Raw genomic sequence first — 25,528 nt, forward strand, 5'->3', positions numbered from 1 at the left:
CCTGTGGATGACCGGGTCGTTTCCGCTCTCAAAACGCAGATTTGCGAGCTCTCCTTGAATCGCCGAACCCGGAAGAAGGACACCGAATGTTCCATTCTTAACAGTACCATCAGGAATGAGTCGGCCGAGCACACGCAAATAATGAGCTCTGACGCTTTCTTCACCAAAGAAATTGGTTATAGTGGCTCAATGAGAAGAATTCACTGGAGGTATCTAGCCTTCTGAACAACGGACAACGCAAACGCCACGACTGAATGGCCGCTGGGACGACGTTTTGGGGAGTCTGTCGAGACTACTGGGATATGTATTGCGCATGCAACAGCGGGTGCCTTGAAGACATCCAGAGGCGCGGAGAGCTAGTCAGAATTTTCTTTGTGCAAATAAAAGAGTGATTAATTTTTCGATGAAAAAAGCCAAGATCTGGACTATATTAAGTAGAGATTCATGATGAATCATTAAAAAAACACAAGTGAAAGAGCTGGTGACAACTATACTTAATATAACACCTGAGACGATTGTGCCTAAAAAAAATAACAAAAACTGCGCCGACTTTACGTAACAAGATTAACAATTGAATCAAACGTTTCGTCTCCCATTCGGGAAACATCATCAGTGAAAGCTTCGAGCAGGAATGAGCGAAAAAACTTCAACAGTCCTATTTAAGCAAGTCCACGTACTCATCGGGGAGGGGCCGCGGTTGAAGCTGCCAGCCGATGAGTCACTTCGGATGAACCATGATTCCACGAACCTGCGTGGACCCCACCTTTGTTCACGCGCCGTAGTGGACGCATTCTCAAAGTCGAAACTGTGACCCGTATTCCAACAATGGCCTACGCTCTTGTCGCATGCGTGGCCTTCGCCACGTCCCTTCTGTGTTCGTTTAGGCGAGTGTAGCGCCTCCGGCCTGTCTCCCAAATGTAGGATGCGTCACAGTCTAGACAATTCACTTTATACACAACACCGCACTGGGACTCTGGGACTCTGGGGGGGGGGGGGGGGGTGTAATCTTTAGGTATAGAAATGGGGTCACGTAGTTTACGATGGGGTTTGAAAGCTGTGCGGATATTCAAAGGGGCGAGGGCCCTGTGAATAGACTCAGAAATACCTTTCAAGTAGGGTATTGTTACTTGCCCTGTCCTAAATCTTTCATTAGCCTGACTTCTTCCTTGTCCTATCTGTTTGCGCGTGTTGTCAATAAAACGTTTCGGATAATTCCGCGTCATCAACAGGTCAACAATAACAGCATCCTCGGAAGCGCGCAAGTGAGGATTAGAAGAAATGCGTTCGAACCGACGTAGTAAAGTTTTTACGACAGCCCTTTTATGTTCGACAGAATGATGTGAGTTACAGCTTAAGAGGTTGCCTGTATCGCAAGCTTTGCGGTACACTGTTGTATCTAAGCGGCCGGTACTATTTCGGAACACATTAACATTCAGAAAAGGGAGCGCACAGTTCTGTTCAACTTCGTGTGTGAATTGGATTGATGATTCAACGCTGTTTAAAGCTAAATGAAAGTCAGCAACATGGTCCTAGTTTAAAATCACAAATTTGCCGTCCACGTAACGTTTGTAAAACCCTATCGGGTGCGCATTCTGTTCAAGGAGAGTCTCCTCCACATGCTCCATAACAAGATTCGCCATTGTAACAGAAATTGGACTGCCCATTGGACATCCTTCAATTTGGTGATAAATTTGTCCGCGAAACGTAAAATGCGACTGTTTAAGACAAAAACGCAGCAAAATTACAATGTCTTCCACCGTTAACGATGTGCGTGAGGGGAGGCCGTCATCCCTATGTAGGCGTGTTTCGACTATCTCAACAGCCCGAGAGGTGGGGACATTTGTGAAGAAGGACACAACAATAAAGGAAACCATAATGTCGTCTTCGTCTAGGACGTGATCCCGAACCAGGCCCACGAGTTCTTGGGAATTACGTACTGTTAAACCATTTTTTCCTGTGACCGGAGTGATGAGTTCGACCAGATATTTTGACAGATTGTACGTCGGAGGCCCAATAAATGAAACAATAGGACGCAACGGGCACTCGGGTTTGTGAATTTTGGGGAGACCATACAATTTAGGTGTAGATCCGTCAGAAGAAAAAAGACGACGGTACGTGGCACCGTCTAGGCGTTTCTTCTTTTTTAGATCGCGGAGGTGATCAACAAGGGATCTCTCAGATTTAGGAGTGGGGTCCCGTGGTAACGTCACAAAATGCGCTGTGTCGTCAAGAATTACCTGCAGTTTTTCATAGTAAATTTTTTTATTGAGTATTACAGTGCCTTTCCCCCTATCAGCTGTAAGAATAATAATTGATTGATCCGATTTAAGTTCCTGTAGTGCCGATTGCTCCACCTTGCTCAGATTTGATGGCGTTACTTTAGCACTGTTAAGCATAAACGATATGCGGCTACGGGCCAGATTAATCCCGGTCGTATCCCGTAGGTGACGAAGTGCCTCCTCAATTTCAATTATAAAGCCTCTTTTGGGAACTACACGTGGGGCTAGAGCGAAATCAAGGCCTTTCGAAAGAAGACTTACAGGACCAGCGGAGAGCTGCTTGAATGACAAGTTGTAGACCGGTGGTGTGGGGACCTTTCGAATTAGTTGGGACAGTTTTCTGTCATGGGTGTCCGTGCACTTGACCTTTTCCGTTTCTTCTGCTTGCTTCCGTGCACCGAACACGTGGTGCATGTTGTCAGGTTGGAGAGGCCGTCGTAGGAACCTCTCAGTTGTAACAAGCCGGTGCCGACAGTCGATGAGTTTCCGCTTGTTGTTTAGCATCCGTGCTTTGAGATAGTCGCGGCTGAAGTTTTGGGCCAGTTTCTTCCGTAGGGTGTGTCGACCCGGGGGCGACATCGCAGACCACCTGGAATCACGTTGTGGTTCAGGCACTCACGGTTGAAGCGTTGATGGCATTCCAGGCGGACGATCTCTGTGGACTGGTTGAAGTATTCTCTCAAGTTGCCCAAGGCAGCAGAGCCGTGCAAGGTGCGAATCAATGCAAAAATATTCCTACTTCCGGGAATCATAATGATAACAAAAACTGCGCCAACTTTACTTAACAAGATTAATAATTTAATCAAACGTTTCGTCTCCCATGCGGGAAACATCATCAGTGAAACCTTCAAGCAGGAATGAGCGAAAAAACTTCGACAGTCCTATTTAAGCAAGTCCGCGTACACATCGGTGAGGAGGACGCGGTTGGAGTTGCAAGCCGACGAGTCATTTCAGATGAACCATGATTCCACGAACCTGCGTGGACCCCGCCTTTGTTCACTCGCCAGAGTGGATGCATTCTCAAAGTCGAAACTGTGACCCGTATTCCAACAATGGTCTACGAGTTCCGTCTTCGCTTCGCTCTTGTCGCATGTGTTTCGACTTCGAGAATGCGTCCACTCTGGCGCGTGAACAAAGGTGGGGTCCTCACAGGTTCGTTGAATCATGGTTCACCCGAAGTCACTCATCGGCTTGCAACTCCAACCGCGGCCCCCTCCCCGATGTGTAGGCGGACTTGCTTAAATAGGACTGTTGAAGTTTTTGTGCTCGTTCCTGCTTGAAGGTTTCACTGATGATGTTTCCCGCATGGGAGACGAAACGTTTGATTAAATTGTTAATCTTCTAAGTAAAGTCAGTGCAGTTTTTGTTATCATTATGATTCCCGGCTTTTGGAATGTTTTCGCACTAAAAAAAAGAAAAAACCTTTCAAGTCGAAGGAAAATACAACTGTAGGAGAGCGGATCGAAGTCAGCTATTCCAATACTTTTTCTCGCTCCCTTTATAGCCCCGATGCTGTCGTCATTAACCTCTTTCCTAATGCATGATTTCTGATCAGGTTGGTGACGTCAGCATCGGGTGTATATGAGGAGCGAGAAAAATAAATAAAATAACCTAATTTTGGGGGTTGCTCTACTGTTGTCTTCCTTCAACTTGAAAGTTTCTTAGTTTTTCGCACCATAGTCTCAGGTATTAAATTTTGATTAATGAATGAGGAATCATTCTAAAGTTCTTTACGCGAAGAAAGGTTCGAAGAAGTTTTGTTTGATGAGTCGGAGCATTGTCGTGACAAAAGGTCACGAGTGCGTCTTTTCAGGTATTTTTTTTTCCAACGCAGGAGAAGTCGTTTTTCCACTGCGTCACTTTAGAATGCAGTCGTCACTATTGCGACCATTAAGAGACCCAGACTGCCACCAAACTACCACAGAACTACCAGCGTTTTTTCTGCATCGATTGAAGCGCAAAACTTCGGCGGCGTTTGGCTTCGTAATTCAAATACGGCGTCCAGCACTCGTCTATTGGTGCGAACGATAAAATAAAAATAAAATTTGTCTCGTTATCACGCGAAAAAGCTCCGCGATGCGACGCACTTTCAGAAATCAAATAATAACACGCTACTCTCCAAAGATGAACCTCATCATTTCTATTATTTGAAAAATTGGCGAGACCAGGTTCTACCATGATTGTTAGAATTCTTATTACTATTTTGATGTGTTTCGACTAATTTCTAACAAAGTTCTGCATATTTCAAGATGATATTTGAGCTACTCACCCCTCGAAATACGTAAAAAGTAAATAGGAGACCTTACTGCCTGAATGCCCCTCGCAGCCGACTACACCCACCACTGAATTTACGATACACGTTTATAGGCAGCCACAAAAGTGGAATAAGAATTAAATTGAGCCGAATCGAGGTTACATAAAAACCGGTGCATCAATGCGATTTTCACAATTGGACAGGATAATTTATATTTGCATGAAATTTCTTACAACTGAAAATTAGGTATAAGGGTCAGCTAGAATATAAACATGAACACACAAAGAATAGAAAGGGACAAACACTCCTCTGACTAACAACTTGGTTATAATTCCTCTTCTTCATCTTTAACCCTAAGTACTTCCTATTGTTTGTCTTTAACCACAAGTACTTCCTCTTCAGAGAGCATTCACAGGAGCCACATAATTGTAAATACGTTTAAAGTTTAAATTATATTTAACATGTACCATTATGTAAAAAGTAAACTACACCTAACATGTACCAACTAGCTCAACTTGAGACTAAAACTCGAAATTGTTTGCTTTTGAGGGATCCGCTGCTGATTCCAAAAGAGAGGACTGCACACTTGCCGTTTTGAGCGTACCATGTCGGAATCGGGTATATAACGTTTAATTTTTGCTAAGAGCATCCGTTGTTCACTCTTCGTATTAGAGAGTTGCAACGTTCCCAGCCGCTAGGCATTTTTGTGTAAGGTTGGTGAAAGCATTACCTAGATTTTAACTGCTTTTTTATGTGGTATTGAAATGGCTCTTCATGACTGGAAATAGTTATACGAGTATAGGAATAAACGGTGGTTTGTTGGATATCGCTATCTACTTTTTGAAAATGTTTCTTCTAGAGCCCCGGGAGAGACAACCACTGCCATGAACGAGTAAAGCTCGGGGAATGGTGAAATTGTGGAAGCGCTCTTACCTAAAAATATAGCCTGAAGTGTAACACCTAACATGCGCGAAGTAGTCTCATTCATGATGAAGTAGAAGAAAAAGAAAACTTCGTAGTCTTCAGTTATTACGCGGAAACACTTTCTCATGCTTGCTCAAATTTGCTATTTGCCGAGCTACTTTAGTTGCTAGAGCGATTGAGTTTAAGAAGTTTGTTTTTAAGAAAAAGTTACAACCGTCTTACATTAAAAAAATAAAATTGTCTTTTATCATTTCGTTACCAAAATGCATTGCTGAAAACTATTTATTGTTTCAAAATTTTATGGCAATCGCCAGTGTCAAAAACAAAGTTCTATGGCAATCACAATCCAATAATTAAGTTTACTTTATGTCCCTTTAGTTTTTTTAACCCACTTGGGCGTAATACTGACTCCATATATTTAGGCGAGACAGCTACACAATGTAAAAAAAAAGTTATTCAAAGTGGATGTAAGAATTTATCACAAGCTGTTCAAGAAATCTTGACAGAAGTTTATTGAATGTGGATAGGACGACGTAGCCCCAACACCCCTGTGATCGCGTACTGTACTTTGGCAATTTACGAGGTCTTTAAGGATTTATTTTTCAGAATCACATCTAAATTTGGTTTCCGGGCTTAATTCTCATTGTCGTTGCCACTCAGAGACGGAGTCATTTGTGATTTCACAAAGTTACTTATTTTGAATACAGATGACGCACCGTTAAGGCATACGGCACCCTTAAGGCATGAAGCACATCTAAGACAACCTCATGCCTTAAGTGCTTTGATATAACGACTTTCGTTATTTCCGGTCCACAATTGTGCCGATTAATTTCAAACCTTTTTAGTAAATAAAGAAAAACTGCTTACGTCCATATTCTGCGCGAAATGCGGTTTCGAGGATGTACTTCCTCTGTACCAGAAATCCTTCTTGTTCCAAATAATTCGCAATAAAATGATGAGCCTTGTGCTCCTCGAATTGTAGTTCAGGATTTTCAAACACAAACTTTCCAAGAGCGTTAAGACTGCAGGCCCTTTCTTGAATCGCAGACTTGACAGTTTCGGCGTAAACATCCATCTAAAAAAGAAAAAAAAAACATAATATAAATTGGGTTATTTAGGTTTTCATTTTTGCAGTTATGTCAAATATTATTTGCCAGAACTTGAAACGTGTGTCCGCAGTTCCGTATTTTGTATAACTGAATTTTACGCCCCAAACGTTTTCACTACAGTAAATGGAAAATAAACATTTTTTTATGGTGCCGCCAAATGAGGTGCAATGTGATGTAAATCCGTATTCTTCTTCTAATAGCTGACTTCCGTTAAAGCACATACTCCAACCATTATTCACATTACCTTTTAAAAGCGTCCAACATTTATAAAAGTAAACATCTGGGCCAAAGGTCAATTCACCTACTGAATCCTAAATGTGAAGGGGTCTCTACATTCCGGAACCAACTCTGTTCCTTCATCAGAGGCGAATGTGTCCGTTGAGCAGCTTCCTCTTCCTCTAAAAGCGGTTATGAACGTTAACTCGCAGCAGCTTCCTCTGGCGGGACAATCCCTCAGCGCAGTGGTTCTCAAGCGTTGATGTTTTGCGGACCCCTTGAGAATTGGTGGATATGATAGAGGACCCCGTTCCTAGTGAGGGCGAGGGAAAGGTGTAGGTTAACTATGATAATAATTTAATAAATTAATATTGCTAAAGGCTAGTGCAAAATAGACTTGTCTCAATGACATTCACACGAGAAAACTCAGCCTAAAATAGGAACGTATTTTCTAAATCTGAAAAAAATACAACTCTCATTGCCGGACTTGAGTGATGAGACAGGACTTTGAGGAAACCTAAAATGCCCTTAGGACCCTAAGGGTCCAGGGACTCTCATTTGAGAACCACAGTCTTATCGGATTGCCCCGACACCTACATCGGCGAAACAAAACACTTCGAAAGGATCGGCCAGCACAAAAACGACGTGCGCCAATTCAAGCACGACCGCAGTAGGGAGCCTTCATGTGCGCTTTGCTAGGGTGATCCCACCCTTTGTAATTCCACTCGCCGACAAACCAGCAGCCATTTTGGTTCTCGGCGATAATTCGTCGGGCTTATAATCCTCCCGGAAACAAGCACCTTATCTCACAAGTTTGGAGCAGCGTTGTGGAACCCACCGAGGGAGAATTAGCATTTTCCCTCTAGGATGGGAGGACCGATGAACACAAAGGCCACTTTCCGGCGCACGGGGAAACAATGAGAGAAACAAAATGGCGGTGGAAGAGGGTGTGGGAAAGGGAAACAGTCAGCTGGCATCACTCTATGCGAAGCGCACATGAAGGCATTCTAGACCGCAGCACTGTTGCTGGGCGCCGCGATATCAAAGATCCCTGTGTTGACTAGGAGAAAACGTCCATCTTCGGAATTTAAATAAACCATCGGCAGAGACTTCTAGTAGAACCATGGCATATTCAGATTACACCAGAAAATATCAACAGGTGCCTTGGCAGTTTACCTACGGTATACGCTTACAGACGACGTACGCCACGTGACGAAGGAAAAGAAGAACACAACCTCTTCGAAGAGGAACGAGCTGATGCGATTCAAGCTTCACACCCGCTTTTTAGAAGAAGCTACTCCTCAGCGGATACAGTGACCCCTGATGAAGAAACCGACTTGGCTCCGGAAACGTAGGGTTTCTTCACACTTAGGGATTGGTTGGTGATTTTCTATCTTTCTCATTCTACAGGTTTGGGTTATAATTTCTCCTCGATAAAAATCGCCTCCTTCATACTGCTCTCATTACGTTGGTTATGTGGCGAGTCTTGAATCGGTTCTAGTAGTACCAATGTAGTGACCCTTTCGCGTATCATCAATGCTGGCCTGTATAAGTTAGTTTTACAGCAACACGTACACATCGTACGAGACATTAAAACTGTGTGCTCAGAAACATTGAATATATTCAGGTTAATCTCAACAATGTACAGGGAGTTCCCGAGAAGAAAAAAACCTGTTTTTCGGCCCGGGTGAATAAACCATGCCTCTGAGAAAGCTCAGACTTCATGAGAACGTGACGCTAGATGTAGGAATAAAACGCGAAAGTCTGACAGTATGAAGTTACCTGGATTAAAAGACAATTGAGAAAAACGAAATTTCTTTACGGGCCGAGGTCCATCTGAGCGTAATATTTTCAAAACGAGAAATGACACTGTCGGCAACTGCAGCATCTATCTCCCTTTCTTTTCTGGACTATACAAACTCGTTTCTCGTGAACTCCCTGTATAGTCTAATCTGTCGGAGTAACATACGGCGTGCCTTGAGTCTTCCCAAAAGAAAGAGCAAACAGTAATGAAGTAAATGTTGTAATAATACTTCCATACATTTAAGGCTATCACGTAAACATCACATTCAGGCAACGCGTTTTAAACGTGCGCATATTAATTAAGAGTAAAACTATAGTTACTGACAGTTTGAGAAGCCCAGGGAGTGGCCGTTCAAGCGCGTTGCGTCACGATTGTTTCTTATTAAACAATTGCCGGTATTATTGGCTTTAGATCAATACTGAGGTGGGCTGCCCTGTGTTTCTGAAGTTGTTTACGACTAAAGAGGAGGCATTTGTCTAAGTTGGCCAAAGATTTACAAACGTAGAATTTTATACCTTGTTTTATCTGCGTTTACGTGGAGGGCTGTGCGAGCAAGTCGGTCCTGTTGAAGGACCAGGTCCAGGGGTCTTCAACTCTGCGCGCACGACGACTCCTATTGTGTTTCATAAATATGTGGCAAAAAATCTTTCAAAAGCATAATTGGATAGGCACGTGGAGAACGGAAGTTGTAGGGGATTTGAGGTCGCTGCATAAAACAAAGTGTTCTAGCAGGAAACAAGTGTTTCCTGCTGGAACGTTTGCTGCTACAATCACGAACAAGCGTTTTTGCTTTTTTCGTGTCTTATTTTTAAGTAAGTTTTTTTTGTCGAAAGCAGGATAATAGTGTCACGAATGACAAGTGATGACGTGACGAAAACTGAAGCAAACTGAACGTTTACTGGGGCGAACTTGTTTCCAAAACAAAATAGATATATGCTAGCGTCGCAGGCGTTGATGGCGACGAAACAGCAGAATCGAACGCTGGACCGAGACTCCACAGGTCCCGCACTCCCGGTCAGCGCTGGACCTGCTGCACTGCAGCATCACTGGGGTCAAGGCCCTACTTGCCAGAAGGCGGTGGGTGACGGCCTGCCGCTGCCTAGAGAGGCGGTTTTACGTCGAATACCTTTCGTCGGGATGCTTGGCTTTGGCTGCCCGGGCCCCTAGAAGCTTCGCGTGCTCATAGGGCTCCTCACTTTAAAGCTGGAATTCTGGGTCGTCGTGTTCGAGCTTGGCCAGTTGGTCGGTCTTTTCGTTCCCAGCGATGCCGCAGTGGCTGCAGGGCACCCATTAAAAAACGGGGTCCTGGCCGGTGTGCGCATGAAGTGTGAGGATTCCGTGCCAACTTCGAAGTTGAAGGAGGTTTATGCTGCCTTTATGAGCGCGACGTTGAGTGTTTAAATAGGTTCACTTGTGATTGCGCCATATACCAGCGATCTTGGATTACATGTTTGGAGCTTGTTGCTTTTATGGTGAGTACATTATACCTCTTATACAATCTTGTGCGCAACAAAGATGAGGACAAAAGCAGAGAAAAGGACACAACAAGGCGCAACTTTTAACTGAATTTTATTGAAAACGTGTTCCGGTATATATAGTCTCAACCGTCGTTACAATGACAACCAAAAGACAAAAGTAAAGGAAAAACACCATGACAGAGCATAACTAGGAAACAACACTATCTCGTTTTCAGGAAAAACAATTCCTTCTCCGATAATGCAATCGACGGCATAGCAACAAACGTGTCTCCTGAATAATCAATGTGCTCGGCTTCTATGATTTCGCGTGTTACCGCTGACTTGCATTTCCCAATTTTTACGCATTCATCCAACAGTGGGGTACAACCGCATGTCCTGCAATGCAAGTGAAGAAAGCCACCGTTCTTTTTTTCACGTCGTTATATTGCTCGCGAAGCCGATCATTTAGGCAGCGCCCCGTCTTCCAGACGTAGTGCCTGCCACAGGACAACGGAATGCGATAAACCCCGCCAACTATACAGTCGACAAATTTTGTTCTGTGTTTCTTTTCACATACGTGTTTGGAACGCGCGCCAGGCTCTGATAGTTTGCACAGGTCCATGAGCTTATTGGGCGCAGAAAACACTACCTCTGCATTTGATCGCATTGCTACTTTCTTATAATTGTGCGACACTCGGTGTCTATACGGAATCACAACAACTTTTCCTTTTTGACTTACCGGCTGGCTCCCATTGTTTTCCACGAAACAGCGCTTTCGTAGAAGGCCTTCCGCGACCGCAACAGGAATGTGTTTAGGATACCCAGCTGCGAGCAAGCGCAAAACTTGCTGATTAAAACCCTAGGGGATCAAATGCTCACAGGACTTTTTTAGTGCATTGGTGAAACACAGGTTAACAATACTCCTTTTGACTAGCTTGGAGTGGGCTGAATGAAAGGGAAGTAACGACTTATTCGCAGGTGGCTCATAGCACCAACAGATGTGGTCGTTGAGAAATAAAAATCTGATGTCAAGGAAGCGAATAGTGTTGTCCACAGGTATCTCATGCGTGACCTCGAGTGGGCCAAAACATTCCTTAAAAGTGGTCAGTGTTTTGACAGCCTCTGCTTCAAAAGCGTTTATGTCATTATACCTACCGGAAAGTTTTAAACGGACGTTCGCCCTGTTGCCGGTTTCTAGTTTGCAACCGGGTGGCAGAGGCGTCCTATATAAATCCTACTCCACCTAAACGTTAATCGGTAGTTTTTAAAATGCTCGTTTCCTTTTTTGCGTTTTGTGGCAAGATGAAATTTTCTTAATTTGTTTGCTCCGCTCCTGCCCCAACAGCGCAAGTGTGGAAAACGGGAATGTGGGATAATTTCTTTCCGGAAAATAAAACAAGAAAGGAGAACTATGGAGAAACGCCGCCCCATTCTGTGGGGTCCCAAGAATAATGGTTTACGTCTCTGCTCCGTTTCTGTCAGTTTTCGATCCCGGTTCTTTGAGCAATCTCACAATGTTTAAAAATTGCCGGGTTTATGGCATTGCCTTGTGCGTTTTAATTTCTTTGCAGGCTCAACACTCCAATATAGTCATGCAACTGAAGATACTGAAGGACAACTGGCTTAATCTACGGGCTGGACCCCGAGAACTCCTCTCAAAGTTCAAGGCAGCTTCAAGAGGTGTTCGTTTTACAGTAAAGCTGTATACAACTTCGTTGGTCGAATTCTTCTGGGTCGGCGTCCTCAGGAAAAAAAAAGAAAAAAAGCTTCAGCGATAGAAGCGAGAAGTGCATTCATCACGCATATAGCATATATACAGCACAGGCTGCACAGCAGGTACGTAGCCAGGGGAGTGGGCCCTAGGGCCCGGCTCCCCCCCCCCCCCCCCCCCCCCCCCCGAAATCTTCCATTTTGTTGGGACCTCCTTTCCCCCCTCCCCAACATACAGCATTTTGTCATGGGCGGGCGCTCCCCCGAAACAAAATCCTGGATACGTGCCTGCTGCACACAATTTGTTTCAATGAAAAAAAAAAAAAAAAAACGCAAAACAAATAAATGATTTAAAAGCGCTTTAAACGTACTTTTAATACGTTTGTTTTACAAGTTTTCATGTAGCATTAAGGAACTAAAAGTATATTAAAAGTGATCTAACCTTGCGGTTTGAAATTCGTATCAAGTATGACAAACGTCCGCGAAGAATACTGTAAAGTACACAGTGATATATTCGGGATCGGGAAATTATATAATCGAAAAATGCGCAGAAAATATCCAGATTAAGTGCCGCATAAATAGATTTGAAATGTTCTGTTTTTCGCCAAGAGTAGATTCTGCGGCCATGCTGAGTGGTTAGAAACGTTGGCGAAAGTGCTCCTCGGGGCGTTACTCCCGCGTTGGGTTTACTGTTGGGTGCTCCTATGTGCTTGGTACAGGTCTTATGTTCTTGCGCATCGCGGTCGGTGTTTTTCAACTCACTGGGACGGTTTCTTGCCCCGCATTATGCCATCTGCCAGCGCGGCGGTATCGAGGAGAGCGCCACTGAACGCGCCCCTGATTAACATCGGAGTGAGTGCTCAATATGTTTTATCGGTTTAGAGCGATTGAACTTCCATTCGGAGTTTTCGTCGTTTTAGATGCAGTACACCGGGAATATTTTGGGGTTTCGTGTCCTCCAAAACAGTAAAATGTAATGCGAACAAGAACGTGAGAAATAAGAAAATGGCAGGTAGCGATAGGAAGCAGCGCTTTCCGGCTTGCAGATGCTTATAAAAGTTTTAATTTATGATCCCGGGTCGACGAGCGTGTCCTTTGTCTAGAACTGAAAACAGCGAAGTCGGGATGGGCCCATGGCTGGAGGGAGTCGAACAATGATTCAATGAGTGTTTCCACCTACGTTGTGTACTAATTTGCAAAATTTGAAGGACCCAGTCGCGTTGTGACGGCCAACATATAAGTTTACCGCTTCCTGCTATCGCGTAGAAGGTTGCGATTAAGAACTAACTTTTCGTCAATTTCCAGCCACAGCCGACGGCGGAAATCTGCCTTCAACTTATCGTGGCAGATGATAAAATCGAGTGTACGTTACAACAACAAGATATCACCGTTAAGATTAATGAAGTTACGGAAAGTTACAAGCTGAAACAGCGATTCTCACGAGAAAACTTGCATCCACCTTGCGAGCGTATTCCCCAAGTTCATCGACGGTGCAGCGGTAAGTTCGGTGCGCGCACTATTCAGCAAATGTTGCGAGCACACGCGAGGGGATGCCGTCGGGGAAAGGTATTTCCTGTTTACGGACGAAGCCCACTGCCGCCTCACGTTTTGGTCATATATGGAAAGCGATGGAGTTGGGAGACATTGCAGCCGCAGTTGCCTCGTCTGATCCCGTGCGCGATACAGATGTCCTCGAATAATATTCTGCGCTTTCGGTTATTTGTACAGCCTATTACGGAAGAATGTTGTCCTGATGACCAGGCGGTTGTCGTCACTGATTCTGCTAGCTCTAATTACATCTTCAAGTCAATTAAAATAGAGAAAACCGCGAGGAAAACAACCGACATTAGAGAAACACGCGCGTCGAAGCCGTTCATCCGGGTCTTTAATGGGCTCGTTCCGAACCTGTCAGGAGGAAAACGACGGCAGTCCTTCCCCTTCATTCTCTTGCCCTCTTTCAATAAAACAGTCTATACACCAACTCACGTTTACAAACAAACCGGAGCGCCCCTAGTGGACGCCACCGCCGCCGCGCATGCGCGATGGGGGTGTGGGTAAGAACCTCGCCGTCGCCCATAAACAAATTACCATTGAAATGCGATGTTGTCGGCGTCGGTGTGAGTTCCCCTGCCCTTTTTCACGTTCGAATTGTTGATTCTACGTCTTCCTGGCGATGTCTGACTACTTGAACGGCGTCAGCGAAATTACCGAAGCTCGTTACTCACAAAACTTCGCGTGAATAATGTGACATGCGGCGGTTCATTCCGCGTGGATGCCGCAGTATGTACGCTAAAGCCTGATTCGCATGATGAGATTTCGCTCGCCATTTTCAGTCGCGACGCCGCTCGGGCTGCAAAAGCGTGAACCGTAGCTGAAATGGTCGACGTCGATACTGAAGATCACAAGCAGAATCAGACAAAGTGAATTAGGCCCAAGAAGTCGGTAATGATCACTGGTAACAATGATCAACATCTCCTTGTATCCACTGCTTACATCGACCCTGCTTACCAACCTTCAAACTTTAGTTTTTTGAGGCCTGCACTTACTTCTTATCGCAAGTGCCGGGCCAAAAGTTGGTCTATGGACCCGCGTCGTCTAAGAGAGCAGACGACAAGCAGAAACGTTTGGAAGAGCAGACGATAGTTCGAACGATCAGGTGGCCGTTTGAACTTGAAGACGCACTGAACGGGGTCCGCAGGTGGTCCGCACAACTTGACGGTTTTCTGGCGTTCATGTTGAAACAAAAATAAATCTTATGACCACAAGTATCCCTGAATTCAACCCAAAGTGCTTCCAGCCCAAGCAACCCTTGTTTGACGGCGTCTGCTTTTCCCTTTTCACGGCACATATCCAGATTTTCGGACGAACCGAGCACGTGAAAACTGAACTTCAAACCTTTCTCGACTCTTTTGGTACAGCCCCAGTCGCGGTATTTTGACGAGAAGGCGGGTTTTTGTCTGGTTCCTTTCAAAACAACGCAGCAATACACGTCTGGCATGGGGACTTCTGCCCACAGCCCCAGATTGGAAGTGCGCCCGACGCGCCACCACCGCGCCATGACGTCACAGAGTTGAGTTCGTGTATAGACCTTTGTCCGGAAGTGCTCGATTTAGCCTCGACCGCAAGGAGCAAAAGCGAACAATAATCTCGAACCCAGACGCTGACGGGGAGGGGGGGCTGCGTCGGCCTGCGCCCCCGCTTCCCGTTGAGGGCTTCTTCGCTGGTGTGCCGACTGCCGTTTCGCCGGCATCGGTCTTGTTTACCGCGGTATGTGAGTATAGTGCCCGTAATGTGAGAGCCGTGTGTCCATACGCCACTTTGGCGCTGTTGGTTTCCATCTAGGCGAGCCAGAAAACATCTCGCGACGAGTTGACCGCGCCGCGAGTGACGAAGAAGCAAACATGACGACGGTTTGTGCGATTGCTTTGGTGGCTCCGGTGTTGAGTGTCTTCAACGTCCTCGTGAGAAGGTTCCCCTGCCCTTCGATGTTATTGCAAGTACCACGAAAGATGTGGAATCATCGTCTCAACTACAAATGAGCAGGCCTTCACGAGCAACTACGGTTCCGAGCAGGCGCTCGGCACAGTTGTGTCAGGCTCACGCAGCCAGCGGCATAGTTGTGTTGGTTGTGTCGTCAGATGTTCAACAACGCCGAGGTATTTTCATTTATCATTTGGAATGGCTTCAAGAGTGGGAAATTAATCTATTTCGCGGATTGTTAACGCCGAGGCGAGTGCCCTCCGTTGCAGTGCCGTCGTCGCGCAAAGTGCAGAGAAAACCGGGTGGCGATGGCGGCGGTGCTCTTTGATATCTTGCGCCGTCGGGTTTATGAAGTCCGGAGTAAACGTACGTACGTGCGTCTGCTGGATCGGTGTTTTGGACTTCCTCAAAACTCTTTCTCACGCGCATTTTCCTTGTGAAGCTTAGAAGCTCATTACACCTCATCGTCGACTGCGCCATTTGACTACGACGGACGAGCCTGCGTGATGTGAATTTCACTGCCTAAGATCCTTGGTGTGCTGTAACGAGGGCTGATAAAATATCACCGCGAACTTCTGAACAAACGAGTCGAAGTTTCGTCTGCTATCATAACTGATCGCCTGTCACAATATTATTCAGGGGCGTTCCTAGACTCCGCCCCCACAGGCACCGTGCTTCGTTGCCCGATAGTAAGTGTCTGCTGGTACCTCGTAGAATTCCAGCTCCCACTTCAAGTAAGTACCATCCTTTAGAACTGGCACTTGATAGTTTCGAACCCGGACGCTCGCAGTGTGTGTTTGTGTGTGTGTGCGTGGGGGGACGCGTGCTAACATACTCGGAGCCCTCGTTTACGCCGCTTCGCAGAGGCAGACAAGGCGCCACATTACAAAAGAAAGCTAATCCGAGCTGTCTGTGTAACTAGACCCATTCGCTAGTCATTCGATGAAACGTCGTGGTCTCGTTTTCATTCGCTAAAACGGCGTTCGATCAAGTGAACGCCTCCCACTTATTTCGGCTCGGAGGAGCCGCGCTGCCGCAGAAAGGCAAGCAGATCGCGAAAATCGGTCTCAAACGTGCCACGAATGTAATGTCGTATACAAGAAGCCAACAATCAAGCATTTGAAAGCTACAAAAAAGCGGTAGCGAAATATTTACTACGCAATGAACCCGGACTGAAACGCGGATGTCAAGGGTCAGCAGACACCGAGAACATTTAAGACAAGAAAGGTTTTCTCTTGTTTTCTTGATCGAGATGGGTTCTCGAATGTTCACGACATCTTATCTGTTGAAGAACGGGTCGCGGAGGCTTCTGGTGAAGACATCGTTCACGACGTGCCGGTGCATTCGGACAGCCTGCCGCAACCAGCTCCCCAAAGCAACGCCGCCAACGCAGCCCCCCCTCCTGCCTGCCAGTTCTCTCCGCGTGGTGGCGCGAGCGTAGATAAACATGGCGGCGCCCTGGAATTGGCGCGGACACTGCGATGGGTCAGGAACAAGATGAAAGCGGCCAAGTCGACACGTGACTTGGAACCGGACTGAACGCGAACTTGTTCTACTGCACGGGAAAAATACATTTGGTTGAGTCTGCAAAAAGGGCAGGAATTAAAGATTTTCAGGGAAAAAGTAAGACAGTATCGTATTTTGTAATACGTTGTTCTTACCGTTCTGTCTTGGTTTTCATGGTTACCCGAGGGCTGCAATGCCGCTTTGACACAATCTAACATTAAACGAATTTTATGAGCTAGAAAGCTCATCTGGGCGAGGATGCTGGAAAACAAACGGACGATGCGACACGACCTTGGTTTCTTCCCTTGTGTGTTTGCTTTTCGCCACCCGGCTCCGTGGCGAGTCGAAGAGAAGGTCCCACCTGCGTGACCTTTTATCTCCCTCTCTCCTGACGTTCCCCGTCTCTGTGCATGTTTGTGCATACGCGCGGCGACGCCATTCTCTAAGAGGAGAATGGATTTGGGGAACGCGGGAGACGATGTGCGCCAGTGTCCTTGTACTTGGATTTTGAAGTCAGTCTAAGAAAAGGTTCGGCCACACTATCGTCGCGGAGATTTGTCGCCCGCCGCTGGCTGCCGCGGGCTGCCGACCAAGACCAGTTTTCGCTCTCAGTGGCTTGGCGGTCGGCGCCATGCAGGCAACCGGCCCGACGTGATTGAGGGCTCGCCGTTTCTTGACGGAGAAGAAAGAAGTCAATGGGAGCCGATGCAGATGGTGACGTTGCGATGCCATGGCAACGCGCAAGCCGCTACTCGGCGCGTCCCCCGCAGGGGGCACCTGTGAAAGCAGGTGTTTGGAGAGTGGCGTCTCCACGGACCCTGAGCCGTGCGGGTTCGCCCGCCCACGTCTGGCTGTGCGTGGCTTTCCCGTGTCTGGGGAAAAGGGCATCCTGGTGGTTGAGCCAAGCCCAGGGTAGGTTTGGACCCTTCGGGGCCCCCGGGCAAGGCAATACACCACTTCGGCCCCCGTTTCTCATAGACAAGAGTCCTGGAAAGGCCCGGCCAGGATGATTCAGTCTAGTCGCCATATCTTCTACTATCCCCTCCCTTCTTTCACACTTGTCTTCTCCTTCTTTTCACTCTTCTCATTTCTCTTCTTTCCTTCCTCAACTTCTTTGGCGGCAAGGGCTAACCTTGAGTGGAGACAGACCCCTTGTCCAGAACCACACTCGGTTATAGTTCCTGGACAGTGCTAATAGCATAACGTCTCCAGCAAAGCCTTTTTTGTTATAGTGCGTTATCTATTCCCATGTTTGGCTCCGTGGTGGGCGGCACACCACAAGATCCGAACAAACTTCGCCTCTTATGGCAAACCCTCAAACCAAAACCCCCAGTTCTGGACGTGCCGCTAAGAGGCATCGTCCCGAACGAACAGTCATAGTAAAAGATAAAGAAGATGAAACATTTTCCAGATTCATGGTAATCCACCTCCGAGGTCCCTGACAAACCTCTCTCTAAGATGTCACCGTTTCTTGTAGCGAAGGTTCTGGACAGTCATATTGGTGCTGATTACAAGGCAAAGAAACTCCATTCTGGTGATCTGCTTGTAGAAGTTGCCAAAAAGTCCCAGAGCATTACGCTTCTAAAATTGACATCCCTAGGTGACATACAGGTAACAGTGAGCACACATAGAACCCTCAACACCATTCGAGGGGTGATTTCAGAAGATGACCTTCTTTCGAGTAGTGAAGATGAGATCTTGGAAGGCCTGCGGGCATCTAGAGTAGTGGTGGTCAAACGCATTATGACGAGGCGTGACGGTTCAGAGGTGAGAACTAAACACCTTATCCTGACGTTTGAACGTCACACACTTCCTGCACTCGTCAAAGCTGGCTACCTGAATTGTCGTGTCAGACCGTACGTCCCGAACCCACAGCGATGCTTCCGTTGCCAGCGTTTTCGTCACGGGTCGCGTGGCTGTCGGGGGAGGGAGACGTGTGCAAAGTGTGGGAGCTACGACCATGTGGCAGACATCTGTGAAGGTTCGGTTGCCTGCGCAAACTGCAAGGGTCCTCACCCTGCTTACTCTCGGTCCTGCCCGTTGTGGCGACAAGAAAAGGAGATCCTTACGTTACGAGCCAAAGAGGACTTATCGTACCCTGAATCAAAACAAAGCTTTTCCTTCATTTCCAAAGGTACCTACTCCGACGCGGTGCGCCGGGGCCCTGCACCACGCACGGAGTCCAGGGCCACTCAGTTCTCTCTTGAGGACTTGGCAGGCCCCTCTCAGGCCCCGAAACAACCTACGGGGAATCAGGGTGCCCCAGGTAACGCTGGGAGCACACAGACTCCCCAGTCGATTCACGAACGACCTCCGGCTGACCGGCAGGCTCGTGCCAGTGGCTCTTCTCAAGATGGAAAGCGAGGCCGTCGTTCCAATCCCTCGGAAGCGGCCCGCCTTGTTAGGGAGCAACAGGGCCCACCTGCTGCTTCATCAATGTCAAAAGAGTTTGAAAGCGTGAATGTGGGAGGCTCTTGGCCTGGTACGTCGAAGACTTCTTCGGCGGGGTCTGGCCGTGGCCGGAAACTCGTGGTCCAGGTCTCCGACCACGTCGGAACTGGCAAACCTGCGTCCACGGTTCAGGATGCAGTGGGAGCTGTTGACATTGCCGACTCTTCAGCTCCTTCCTCGGATCAGGAGGACATGGCATGGCAAACTGCTAAATCAAAACAAAAAGGAAAAAAGCCGGTGGTTCCTCCTTAGTGTGTAGCACATGTAGAATTGTTTTAATTCATTTATGAAATCTTTTATCCTTTAAATTGGGCTCTGTAATTCTTCAGTGGAAGTACCGTGGCTTATTCACTAACCTTGCAGATGTTAAGTTCCTTTTAGAAGAGTTTAAGGCATCTGCCTTATGCTTGCAGGAAACACACTTGAATACATCTCACACTAACTTTCTGAGACGTTACAGTGTGTTTCGTAAAGAGCGCCCTAGCACGTCCATTTCTTGTGGCGGCGTTGTGGTGGTGCTTCCAAGACATATTTCGTGTGCAGATGTTCCGCTTCAAATGCCACTCGAAGCTATCGCTGTTCGTCTCTTGTTGCATAAAGCCATGACTTTATGTTCAGTGTATTTTCCACCTTCTCTTTCTCTGAAGCGACAAGATCTCGACTCTCTTTTAAGCCAGCTTCCAGAGCCCTTTCTTTTACTCGGTGATTTTAACGCACATAGTACCCTCTGGGGAAGTGATCATACAGATACACGTGGAAAGATAATCGAATCCATATTATTTTCACAGTCATTATGCATTTTTAATACTGGCCATCCTACATATTTTAGTCCTTCATCCTTGTCATCTACATGCATCGATCTTTCTATTGGCAGTGCAAATTTGCTTCCCGATTTTTCATGGACTGTTGATCAGAATCCCCATGGAAGTGACCACTTTCCCATTATTTTAAAATGTAACAACACTCAGCAGTCTTCACCTACGCGCCATTCACGCTTGAAGTTTGAAAAAGCAGACTGGAGCCTTTTTAAGCAGTCGTCACTCCTGGCCTGTTCTCGCCTCGATCAGCTTTCGATTGATGAGCTCAGCCATCTTCTAAAATCCCATATTCTCACTGGAGCGTCACTCTCAATCCCTCGGTCTTCTCGACAGCTCCCTAGGCGACCGAAGCCATGGTGGAATGAAGACTGTAAAGAGAGTCGCAAACAGCAAAACAAAGCTTGGACTGTTCTAAGACGTTATCCAACTCGGGATAACCTGATATCTTTCCGAAAAATGAAAGCTCGTGCTAGGTAAATTCGTCGAAAAGCGAAACGCGAGAGCTGGCAAAGATATGCGTCCTTTATCAATCGTAGTACCTCTTCAAAGGAAGTATGGGACAGGACTCATAAAGTAAATGGCTTAAATCATGCTTTCACTATTCCACTTCTTTCCAGAAATGAAAAATGCCCAAGCAATCTTGAAGAGCAGGGCAACATCCTTGGCGAGCATTTTGAATTCATTTCCAGCTCGTAGCATTACTCGCCTGCTTTCCTGCAACATAAAAGGAAAGCTGAAAGTATGGTACTGACAACATCCGGTGGAGAACGCGAAGCTTATAATGCCCCCTTTACTTTACACGAACCGAACATAGTGCTCCAAAACTCTAAGTCATCGGCTCCTGGTCCAGATGGTATTCGTTATTATATGCTTCAACATCTCCATCCTTCCACACTTGATATTGTTTTATACCTTTTTAATCGTATTTGGTTTGAGGGCTACTTTCCATTGGACTGGAGAATGGCAACAATCATATTCATACTCAAGCCCGGTAAGGATCCATCCTGTGCGGCTAATTGTAGGCCTATCGCTTTGACTAGCTGCTTTGGAAAGACTCGAACGAATAATTAATAGAAGATTGATGTATTTGCTTGAACTAAATAGACATCTAGATGTGAACCAATACGGCTATCGTTCGTCTCGGTCCACTCTTGACCATTTAGTACGGCTGGAGACAGTCGTGCGTGAGGCCTTCGTTCATCGACAACATTGCCTATCTGTATTTTTTGACCTCGAAAAAGCCTACGATACAGCCGGGCGTTTTGGTACACTGAGGGACTTGTATGATATGGGTATCCGTGGTCGAATGCCTCGTACCATTGAGAGCTACCTCAGCAGGCGCACCTTTCGTGTTCAGATAGGAACAGCTTTATCTAAAGTGTTTGTCCACGAAAATGGCGTTCCTCAGGGAGGCGTTCTTAGTGTCACTTTGTTTATTGTCAAAATGAACTCCCTTGCATTGGCTATCCCCCCATCGGTGCAATATTCACTCTATGTAGACGACCTTCAGATCTCTGTGTCGTCTTGCAATCTGTCACTGTGTGAGCGACGAATTCAGCTAACTATCAATAAGCTATCAACCTGGGCCAATCAAAATGGGTTTAAGTTTTCCTCAGATAAAACAGTTTGTGTGTGCTTTTCTCGGAAACGCGGACTACTTCCAGAACCTGTTCTTGCACTAAACAATCCCGCAGTTTCTGTGAAGCCTGAGCACAAGTTTCTGGGTCTTACATTTGACAGCAAACTAACCTTTGGTGCCCATATTAAGAATCTAAGATTAAAAGCTCACAAATCACTTAATATTCTTAAAGTCCTGTCCCACCGATCCTGGGGTTCTGACCGGACGTGCCTTTTGAGGATATATCGCTCGATAGTGCAATCACGACTGGACTATGGCAGTATTGTTTACGGTTCAGCTAGGCCTTCCATTCTAAAAATGCTCTACCCTATTCATCATCTTGGGTTGCGATTGGCGACGGGTGCCTTTCGCACGTCTCCTGTGCCAAGTCTGTGTACAGAGGCCAACGAGCTGTCTCTTGAGAAGAGAAGATTTTCACTGGGTTTTATGTATTCCCTGAGAGTCAGGTCCATCTCTGATCGCCCTGCGCAAATGGCTGTGGAAGACATGCGCTCTGAAAGGGTGTTTCAAAACAAAGCCACAATTGTGCCTCCCTTCTCCTTGAGATTGAAAAGTGCCAGTGAGAACATGGTACTCGATTGGAGGCCCCCGGTAGTGCAGTCTACTGTTGCGGGAGCTCCTTGGGAGCTCCCTGTCAATAAGTGTGACCTTTCACTCACGCGATACAAGAAAGCTGATATTTCTAATGGTGTGTTTCTTCAGGAATTCTTAGCACTGCAAAGTCAGTATTCCGAATATGTAAGCTTCTACACAGATGGTACAAAGACGGAATCTGCTGCTGGGTGTTCAATGATTGGCCCAACAGTTCAGCTTGTTAGGCGAATCAACTGCTCTGCTTCTATTTTTACAGCAGAGCTCCATGGTCTGCTTCTTACCATAGGTTTCATACTTGATAAAAAGCTCTCTCGCTCCATCGTATACACCGACTCCCTCAGTGCATTGCATGTACTGTCTTCACTAACACTCCTCAAGCACTTCCTGCTCCTTGAACTTCGAAAAAAGGTTGTTGCTGCCTCAAGGCAGGGATACGAAATTGTATTTTGCTGGATTCCCAGCCACGTGGACATTCCGGGCAATGAGGCAGCAGATCGCGCAGCAAGTACTTGTGTAAAGCGAACAGTTGACCTCCACAGCATTCCTTATGCAGACTACAAAGGCCTTGTCAGGCGTCACGTTAAGTGCAAATGGCAGGCTGAATGGGACCAAGAAATCGGCAACAAGCTGCACATGATCAAACCTATTTTGAGCGAATGGCAGAGTGCACGCCACCAGGAACGCTTTTTTGAGGTTGTCCTTTGCCGGCTCAGGATTGGTTACACTCATCTGACTCATGGCTACCTCCTTTGTGGGGAAGATGCCCCCACTTGTGAGCAGTGTGACAATGCCTTAAGCATTCTTCATATTTTAGTTGAATTTCCTGCTTATCATGAAGAACGGCTTTTGTATTTTTCGCAACTGTATCAAGAACAAGTCCCACTACACCCAGCTCTGCTCTTAAGTGATGATTCTCTTGTGACACATACTAATGTTTTCAAATTTTATATAGTATCGGCCTTCTACACCGATTGTAGCTTTCTTAACCTACAGATCGTGCCCATCACCCTTTTACCTTTTGGTACCCCATTACCATCTTTTATCTAATCACTGTTTACTAAAGCCTCTTTTTTCTCTCCAAACCTTTTCCAGCAATAGTCTCGTTTTTGGCGCTCTATAGCCTTAGTAGCTTTTGCGCCATAAACACCAAATCAACCAACCAACCAACCATCCTTCGTATACACCGACTCCCTCAGTGCATTGCATGCACTGTCTTCACTAACACCCCTCAAGCACTTCCTGCTCCTTGAACTGCGAAATAAGGTTGTTGCTGCCTCAAGACAGGGATACGAAATTGTATTTTGCTGGATTCCCAGCCACGTGGGCATTCCGGGCAATGAGGCAGCAGATCACGCAGCAAGAACTTGTGTAAAGCGAACGGTTGACCTCCACAGCATTCCTTATGCAGACTACAAAGGCCTTCTCAGGCGTCAGGTTAAGTGAAAATGGCAGGCTGAATGGGACCAAGAAATCGGCAACAAGTTGCACATCATCAAACCTCTTTTGAGGGAATGGCAGAGTGCACGCCACCAGGAACGATTTTTTGAGGTTGTCCTTTGCCGGCTCAGGATTGGTCACACTCATCTGATTCATGGCTACCTCCTTCGTGGGGAAGATGCCCCCACTTGTGAGCAGTGTGACAATGCCTTAAGCATTCTTTATATTCTAGTTAAATGTCCTGCTTATCTTGAAGAACGGCTTTTGTATTTTTCGCAACTGCACCAAGAACAAGTCCCACTACACCCAGCTCTGCTCTGAAGTGATGACTCTCTTGTGACATATACTAATGTTTTCAAATTTTTAGATAGTATCGGCCTTCTACAACGATTGTAGCTTTCTTAACCTACAGATCATGCCCATCACCCTTTTAACTTTTGGTACCCCATTACCATCTTTTATCTAATCACTGGCTACTAAAGCCTCTTTTTTCTCTCCAAACCTTTTCCAGCAATAGTCTCGTTTTTGGCGCTCTATGGCCTTAGTAGCTTTTGCGCCATAAACACCAAATCAACCAACCAACCAATCGGCGCGTCTTTTACGTTGAAAGGGAGCGTAGCCGCGTATTGCCGTGCGCCAAGTAGGCAGCGCGGCCGTGGCTTAACGGTTATCGCGCTTGCCTCCGACGCGAAGGGTCAGGGTTCGATTCCGGGCCGCTGCTACATATTTTTTGTTGACACTTTAATGTTATGTTCTGGTCAATTCGAGAACCGCCTTGCTGATTCGAGGTTAGAATGTTCTACGCGCCGAACCTTCTACGCCGAATGCTCCAGAAGCCCACGCGTGTACAAAACCTACTCCGCGTGGCAAGCCGGAGTCAGTCTCGCCCTAGCGCTCGAACCTCCTGTTACGCCGACTTCGACGCCCGCGACGCTCTGTTCTTCTCCTTTGTGTTCTCTTTATTTTGGGCAGAAGTTCGCCCCATTAAACGTTTAGTTATCTTCAGTTATCATCGCCTCATTAATTGTCATTCGTGACATTTTGGTGGAGGCGCAGGGTACCGCATGCCCGTCCAGCGTTTCCCTCCAAGGGCCCGCAGTGCAAGTGCGATTACCGGCTCGGTGAGAAGACCACTCAACGCGGAACCTGAAATTCGGACCAGCCGCCGCACCAAGGGAGAGGATCCTGAGTACGGTTTGCTGCTGGACAAGCCCAAGCCGAAGAAGACGACGAAGGCCAACCAGTCACTAGCCCCCGCCGCTTCTCCCGTCATCTTCATGCCCGTCGGACCACGGACGGCTGCCCCTTCCACGGTGAACTCTACGAAGACGTCGAGGATTGGATTGACCAGTACGAACGTGTCGCCCGCCACAATGGCTGGAACGACGAGCAGCGTCTGCAAAACGCGTATTTTTCACTCGAAGGGACTGCCAGGTACTGGTACGAAAATCACGAGCCTTCTTTGACATCGTGGGATGTCTTCAAGAACCAGCTGAAGGCAACATTTCTCAACCAACACCGCCGAGAGAGAGCCGAAGACCTACTTCTAACTCGAACCCAGGGCCCCAACGAGAGCGTCACCGGCTTCGTGCAGGACGTTCTGCGTCTGAGCGCCCGCGCCGACCCTCAGGCTACGGAAGAAAAGAAAGTTCGAATCCTCATGCGGGGCGTGAGAGACAACATCTAGGGCGGCCTTGTTCGTAGCCCTCCGACAACAGTCGAAGATTTTGTCACTGAGGCGACGAACATCGAACGTGCCCTGCAAGCCCGAGCCAGCCACTGCAATCGACCGCCCGGCCTCGCTGCCCTCGCGCCGTCTAGCTGCGATCTTGCCTCCAGTATCCCGGGCA

General features: G+C 46.9%; 1 protein-coding gene across 1 annotated transcript in view; it reads right to left on the reverse strand.

Moving 5' to 3' along the window:
- Positions 1-6,798, reverse strand: part of LOC8037449 (peptidase M20 domain-containing protein 2-like) — a 43,734-nt gene extending 36,936 nt beyond the window's left edge. The window contains exons 1-2 of the mRNA XM_042292960.1: positions 6,790-6,798; positions 6,318-6,532 (exon numbers count right to left, since the gene is read on the reverse strand). Of these exons, the coding sequence (XP_042148894.1) occupies positions 6,318-6,532; positions 6,790-6,798 (224 nt within the window). The remainder of the gene's footprint in view (positions 1-6,317; positions 6,533-6,789) is intronic.
- Between the last annotated feature and the right edge of the window lie 18,730 nt (positions 6,799-25,528).

Source organism: Ixodes scapularis, unplaced genomic scaffold (genome assembly GCF_016920785.2).
Source record: "Ixodes scapularis isolate PalLabHiFi unplaced genomic scaffold, ASM1692078v2 PGA_scaffold3__209_contigs__length_174095766, whole genome shotgun sequence".
NCBI lineage: Eukaryota > Metazoa > Arthropoda > Arachnida > Ixodida > Ixodidae > Ixodes > Ixodes scapularis.